The sequence below is a fragment of the Mesoplodon bidens genome (genome assembly GCF_964165515.1).
Source record: "Mesoplodon bidens genome assembly, chromosome: 16".
Lineage (NCBI taxonomy): Eukaryota > Metazoa > Chordata > Mammalia > Artiodactyla > Ziphiidae > Mesoplodon > Mesoplodon bidens.
The window spans coordinates 8409900-8417643 of record NC_138173.1 but is presented as its reverse complement, the minus strand read 5'-3'; the positions used below and the strand labels follow the sequence as shown (position 1 = coordinate 8417643).

The following is a 7744-nucleotide window of genomic DNA, read 5'->3' as shown; positions in this document are numbered from 1 at the left end:
TCGACTGACGTAAAGGATTCATCACATAGGTTCCTTAATGGCGGGTGAAATCTGTAGAGAAAGTGGTGACAACTACGGAGAAGTCCTCTACCCGCCCCTGTGGCCCAACGCCGAGGCAGGTTAAGGCTGCTGTGCAGGGGCTGCATTTGAGGGCTCCAGCTCTTCTTAGGTTATTAAAATACATGTGTTTTGGTGTTGTTGGTTTTTCCCATGACCTTCTCTTCTTACACGTGATTTATAAAAGAATTAGAGACAGAATGGAAAAGAAACACATTAAGTTTCCGGGAAAATTAACAGCAGTTTAGAAGTACCAGTTCCCAGAGAATCCCCCTCTTCCTGGTACAGAGCAGAGCAGGTCCTAGTCGTCGGCCCTTGTCCTGCTCACCATTAGAGAGTGAATCTGGTGAGACCACTTTAGGGGGAAAAAAAGTGCATAATAAAAATACTCAGGAAACTCGATTTCCCCTCACCGTTCCCTCTGCCCTCTAGGAGCTAGTCAAAGCAAAAAACTAAGATAGCATTGGGTGACGTCCCACAAGAGTAATGACAAAGCTTTGAAAGAGCACTGCTGAATCTTCAGGAAAGACCGGTAGAAAGCTGAAGTCACTGAGTGGACGGAAAGTAGTTAGCTTCATACTTAAAATACTTGCTTACATCATCAATAACAAAAAGAATTTCAATACGGTAAAAAGATTTTTACCACATTCTAGCAAAATTTTTAAAAAGGGTAGTGTTAAACATCCTGACCCTTAAAAAAAATGTGCTTTAATACATGTAAAAGCTGTGGAGGGACTGAAAAATTGCATTCTTAAAAAATGATATGGTCATAAAAAAAAAGAACACTTTTATACATAGGATTTTATTTTGCACTGCTGTAACAATTTCATTATAGTCCAAGGGAGAAAAAGAAAAAGGATAAAACCACCACACTGAGCAAATTACTAAAGCTTTTCTACTTTTAACAGGATTTTCCATCTGGTAGGTTTATTGTCATATCCCCTTCAAAACAGACAAGATGCTCACCATATTTTAAAGATTATAGGTTGCCACTGAAAGAAAAATTTTACACAGTCACTGTACATCAAGGTTGAAAAAACTGTCCTGCGTGAAAAATATATTTAGAAATCATGTGAATAAAAGAAAAAGAAAACATTATTGTGTTCAAGGAAAGATTAAAGTCCTCATAATGTGCCGTCTAAATGTGGACACTCATTCCTCCTGGAGTCGCTCAGGCAGAGGGAGTTCTTTCTTCCGCCCACCTCACTCATTATACTGTGTTTTTACCCAACAGTATGCATTAAGGCAAACAAATCCTTTTCTGAAGAGGTCTTAAAGAAACTGTGGACAAACAGCAAACTTTTGGCATTAAAACAGGTTAACACATACATAGCCTTTAGAATGTACATTAAGCATATTTCTCTCGGACTAGTGACAAGAAAAAGATGAACATGCTTGTTAACAATGTCAAAAAGTTTAAAATTCAGTGTCCAAGCAATTCCTAACGATGCTTCTGTAGCTTTAAGCTCTAAACAGTATAGAATTTATGCAAATGCATTAAAGAATTCAAGCTTGGCAAATTACACCCAAGCAGGTTATTAAACTATATATACAGAAAGTAAATGATAAATACAGAATTAAAAGAGTCCTTCGGTTTTCCTTATAGCCTTGAAAACTGACAAACTTTTGAGGACAGTTCTATAATATTAAACATTAGGTAACCACAGGTGTGGGGAAACCTAACTACACAATCCGATTTAAAATACTCAAGATGACTTTGTAGTGTTCAATACAATTCAGTTCGTAGGTAAGGGCACAAGACAACATTTAACAAAAATAATCACATCAATTGACCTAGAAATCAAATGCAAATAGATATGAATACAATCTCCAAAATCTGTCTTTTTAAGTGAACATTAACCATTTATTCAAAGTTATACAAGAATTTGAAGGATTAAAGTCTTCTTCTGTGACATAAAGCCATTTCGAAGAGTCTCCCGTCTCAGCTGAGCAGGAGGGTGAAAGAATAGGCGAGTAGCCCCTTCTGGGCAGCGGGACAGTAGAAACAGACTCAACAGCAGCCTCCCCCCGCCTGCTGTCCTCCCTGACCGCCTGCGTGCGTGGCGTTAGTAGCAGCATGCTGAGGGCCAATTTTAATGCCATTTGCCTGAAATGAAAGACAGAAGGATAATAAATGTAACCGGAGCCAACCAGACAGTATAATTTAAATTTAAGAAATCCTTTGGTTTCTTAGTGGCACAATCTTACCAAACAACTGAAAAAAAAAAATATATATATATATACACTAAGCAGATTTTCACAATTAAAACAATATCTCTCAGGGGATGTTCCTTCCTATTAAAATAATACTTGTGGAAATATTCCTGCAAACAATTCCTTATCATACCAGGTACTGTGGTAACAGAAACTGGAGTGCTGCTTTTAAGGGAATTCTCACAATGGAGAGACTGTTTAAAACGTAATCTTTAAAAGAGAAAAACATGCAAAGCCTATGCTCCTCTAATACGACGTACAATCTTTCCTCTAGACAGCGTTTCTGTTCCATGTTGAATCAGCTGTACAGGCTAAGGGCATATGAGTGTTCTGTGTCATCAATAATTTCTATGATCCCCAAAGACATGGCAGCTTGCCAAGAACCCACACACAGAGTGGTTCTTTCATTCATCAAACTCACACTTATGTCTCAACCCTCACTCCCTCAAGTGGATTTTACCTAAAAATACAACACTCTGAGAAAAGTAATACAGTAGCTTCAGAAATTAAGCTCTTAAGGAAACTTTACGTCACAGTAAATCTCAGATTTATAGTGCTTGGCAGTTGTTCTGCAACAGTAGTAGCCTTGGGGTTTCTGGCACTAGCTCAGTATTGACAGCAGCTGATGTGGTTTCTTTTCGCTCTTTTGACTCCTCTTTAATAAAAAGCATGCCCTATGGCTCATTGGTTTTGCCCCCTCTGGGCTGGTAGCAACTTCTTGAGGAATCAAGAAGTCAGACTTGGCATTAGGCCAGATAAATCGCACGGCCTGTTGGCTCCTGACAGCACATTGCAATCAAAGCCACACCAGGCACAGTAAAGCAGTCAGCTACTATATGAAACCAGACAGAGACAATGAACATGCCCTTTACAGAGACGCCCAATTACTGTTCAATTTATATGGCATTAGTCTCTGAATGGTGTCGCCTTTAAATTAACTCAAGATCTATTGCCATATGAGCCTGGAAAATATGGGTTAGAAACTTTATCACTACAAATTAAAAGAAACTGGAAAATCAACACTTTTTGGAAACCCCAGGCAAACTGTTGTTTGTTTTAGCAACGAATATTGAGACAGATAATAAAGAGGCTCTCTTGCACGTGCGCCAAGAGACACACGCACCATGGCTCCTAACACGGTGCTTCCTCGCTGCACCCGGGGGAGGAATAAGGGTTTTTCTCTTGGAAGCAAGAAGGCTTATTGTAGAAAAGCAGAAACATTTACGTAAAAGTAAGTAATATGCTCTTATCCACATAACAATTCTGAAATAAATAAGGACAAATGCATAGTGGTGATTTAGGTCAAAATGATGGCCTTTGGTAAACACTCTGAATTATTTGCTTCAAAGTTACATTTTATCCTAATCATGTTGATCAAAACTGGCTCAAAATAATCTCACAAAAAAAAAAAGGAAAAAAGAAAAAGGAAAAGAAAAGAAACCCACAAAAACAAACAAAACAACTAGTGCCAACTGCCAATTACATATACTAACTCAGGCTCCTGAAAACACGCTATGCTGACCTGGGAGTAATTTCCAAATGGACGTCTCCCTTCTCCGCACCAGACAACGGAGAGAGCACCTTGCATCAGTTAACATCACACATGCATTTACACACTAGAAAATTATTCCCAAAGCAGATGACACCATATGGATGTGTAGATGAAAGTGGATTTTCTTCTCTCTTTGGAGGATATATATTATTTTGCATTGCTTGCAATAAATGGATAGGGTCACTTACTTTAATTCGTTTTCATAGATAAAGTGATGCTTCACTAGAACATAAACATTTAGCTATTATACAACATATAACAAATTTTCAATGAGATGATTATAAATGAATGTGTTAACTGACATCATAGATCCATTTTAGGAATTTTAAAAAACAGAAATCTTGAATCCAAGTAATTAAAATTCAATTCTAAATTAACTAGCCAATAATATTTATATATATATATATATATATATATATATACCTCATTATTAATGTCAAAGACTCCTTCTTGGATTTTTTCATAAATTTCTTTTGCTGTATTAATAAATGCCTGAAATATAAGGTAGAGAAATTAGTTCAAATTATTTAAAACCACACAGTAAGAGAACATTATATTAAAAGCTCTATAAAATATTACAATGCTCAACATAAGAAAATCAACCAATGGAACACACCATATTAATAGAATAAAGGACAAAAACCACATGATCATTTTAATAGGTGCAGGAAAAGCATTTGACAAAATCCAACATGTTTTCACAATAAAAGCATTCAACTAGAAACAGAAAGGAATTTCCTCAACCTGATAAACAGCATCTAAGAAAACCCACAGCCTGTATCATACCCAGCGGTGAAGTCTGAAAGCCTTCCCCCTAAGATCACGAACAAGACAAGGATGTATGGGAACTAACGCTAGTAGCAGCAATAGCCAAAAAGTGGAAACAACACAAATGTTCACCAACTGAAGAATTAAAACCAAAATGTGGCATAACCATACAATGGAATATTATTCAGCCTTAAAAAATGAAGTACTGGTTCATGCGACAGTGAGGATGAACCTTGCTAATAAGTAAAATAAGCCAGACATGAAAGACCACATATAGTTCAATTCCGTTTATACGAAATGTCCAGAAGAGGTCAATCCACAGAAGGAAAATAATTATTGGTTGCCAGGGGTTAGGGGAAGGAAGGAATCGAGTGATGAAAATGTGCTGGAAGACAGTGGAGATGGTCGCACAACTTTGTGAATATACTAAAACCCACAGAACTGTACCCTTTAAAAAAGGGTGAATTTTATGGTATGTGAATTATATCTCAAAAGAAAAAATTCATGGCTGGAGAAGGGAAGGGGGAGGGGGAGACCATAACATAAGAACAGCACACCTGAGAAAAACATGTCAATTAGGTAAGCTGCATAGATGTCCATGTTGAAACTAGCTTACTTCTGGAGGCCACCGTTCCATACAGGATCTTTTTCCCCAGACAATGTATTACTTAACATACAGTTTGGCCGGGGTGGGGGGGAGTAATCAAAGGGTGCTTATGATAAAGAGATAAAGGCAGCTCAACTTCTATGCCATGTTGAATAAAGTTTCACCCTTTTCCCACAGAGCGTACTACTAAATGACAAGAAATTAGCATTAGAACATTGTAACCAAATTAAGCCTCTAAATATCAAAATTAATCCAAAAGCATTCTATATTTATGTAAGATATTAAGATATTTTACACATTACTGCCAATGCTACAGAAGGTGTATACAAACTCAGGTTCTAAACTATTAGATTTGAGAGATAATAGTATTAATATTATATTCAATTAGCATTCTATAAAAATTCGTAAAAGAAGGCTGTTCTCCACTACTACTGATACAGACCTAATTCAAGATATAAAAAGTAAACAGGTTTACAGAGAGGAACACATCACATCTTTCGTCTTTTCTACACTGGAAACATCTGACTGCCGAAACTGCCACCAGAGCTTTTGTTTCCTAATTAACAGGACTGGTATGTTTTCACCTTTAAAGGCCTTACAGCTCCCCAGAGTAATCAATCTACTGCAGCTCAATTACTGCACCAAGAACACACCAGTCAGTGCAGGGGGCGTGAGCGACTGCGGCAGGCGCACAGAGGAATGAATATGCATCAACTCTAAGCGCCTGATCGAACCATCAGAGAGGGTCACGAGAACTTGCAGCGAAATAATGAGAAGAATTAATCACTGCAGATTCACAAGGCACTTTGGAAGCCAGTGTGCTTTTCCAGTGTGTGCTGGAGCTCAAGTGAAGGAGAAACCGGCTGTCAGCCAACTATGAATTGATTCACATTCCTCAAAATGGAGGTTATCCTTATAAATAAGGGAAAACCTAACTCTATTTCCAATAACATGTCAATTACAGTGATGGCCAGGCTAACTAAATATTGAAGTCAACAGATTCATAAATTCACAGAGTTGGAATTCCTTCCAGGAGCACCCGCATGTGTACATTTCACTAGAACATTAGAACTACAAGGTCCCATAAATGAGTTATAACTTCATATAAACAAGCATTTATATTATAAAAGTCATTATTACATGTGCCAATGGATGTAAATAAATTGGCTTTTTGCTAATCTGTTGATGAATCACTTTAAAAACTGGCTTAAGAAAGCTATGTCTTTGTTTATGCTAAATTTTCCAAGTCACTACTAATTTTATTACTTAAATAGTATATTTAATACTTTATTTAAGCACCTTCAAGAATAGCTGTACCCAATGGACGTAAGAGGTATTTTATATCAGAAAGACATGCAATTAACTCCATTATAATTAAATATAGCAAATGGTTATCTTTTCTAATTCCCATAATCTCAGTGAAATACTCTTTGGACAATGCTACAATTTACTTGTCATCCAACTCTCTGATTACATATTAAAGACACTGAAATAAAATATTTTCCACTTCTCTGAGCACACTATAGAGAGGACACTATATAAATGGATTATTTACATCATGGCAAAAATTAATATTTAATATATATTACTAAGTGATTAACTAATGATCAATTTTAAGAAGTCCTTAAGAGTTTAAAACCAATGTGACAACTGTAGACATTAGTACACCTCTTTTCAAAGTATGTGGCTATGGACTGAAATTGTTGAGTTCTCAAACATAATGAGCATTAACCAAATACTGTTAAGGCTTAGTAGACATAAAATAAAACTTCTAAGAGAACAGCCTTCGTTGTCACGGACAGTAACTGTCCACTAAAGCTGCAAAGCACTTCAAAAACTCAGAAAGACAAGAGATACATATCTGTTACAATTGGCTAGAATTTTCTTTCATTGCTCATTTCACTCCAGTCACTAAAAATCAGTCTCCATATATATTTTTCAAGGAAGAGATGTAACAATCTGAAATACCTCTAGGACACAGGGAAAAAAAAAGAAAAAAAAAAAAAGGAAGAAATTAGCAACAATAAGTTAGCTAAATAGATACTACAGAACCTTTACACTAAAGCTCATGCTTTTTTTTTTTTTTTTTTTTTTTTGGCTGTGCTGTGTGGCTTGCAGGGTCTTAGTTCCCTGACCAGAGATTGAACCCGGGGCCCTGGCAGTGAGAGCGCAGAGTCCTAACCACTAGACCACCAGAGAATTCCCTAAAGCTCATGCTTTAATAGGACAGTCTTAAATTGAAATTCCTTCCAATTTTAGACATCATTTTAACTAGTTTTACTTCTTCTATTCCCCAGTCTACAGAAGCAAATTATGAAAAGGAGAGGGAAGGAGAAAGGGAAAGAGAGTGAGTGTGAGGATGTGTCTGTGTGAGCAGCTAGCGGGGATGTGTGTGTGCGGTTTTGGGGAAGAGGCCACGGGGGAGCCCGCACATGGCAGCGGCGGCGGGAGCAGTGGGCCTGTGTGAAGACGGGCTCACAGCTCCTGACTGAAGAGGGCATGTGTTGGCCAAGGTGGCCCGAGTCATCAAGGGGAGAGAGACTCAG

The 7744-nt window shown here is 37.4% G+C and overlaps 1 protein-coding gene across 1 annotated transcript in view; it reads right to left on the bottom strand.

The window, feature by feature from the left end:
- Positions 1-843: 843 nt before the first annotated feature.
- Positions 844-7744, bottom strand: part of RAB2A (RAB2A, member RAS oncogene family) — a 74872-nt gene continuing 67971 nt past the window's right edge. Inside the window, exons 7-8 of the mRNA XM_081259007.1 lie at positions 4247-4315; positions 844-2164 (exon numbers count right to left, since the gene is read on the bottom strand). Of these exons, the coding sequence (XP_081115133.1) occupies positions 2069-2164; positions 4247-4315 (165 nt within the window). The 3' untranslated portion in view covers positions 844-2068. The remainder of the gene's footprint in view (positions 2165-4246; positions 4316-7744) is intronic.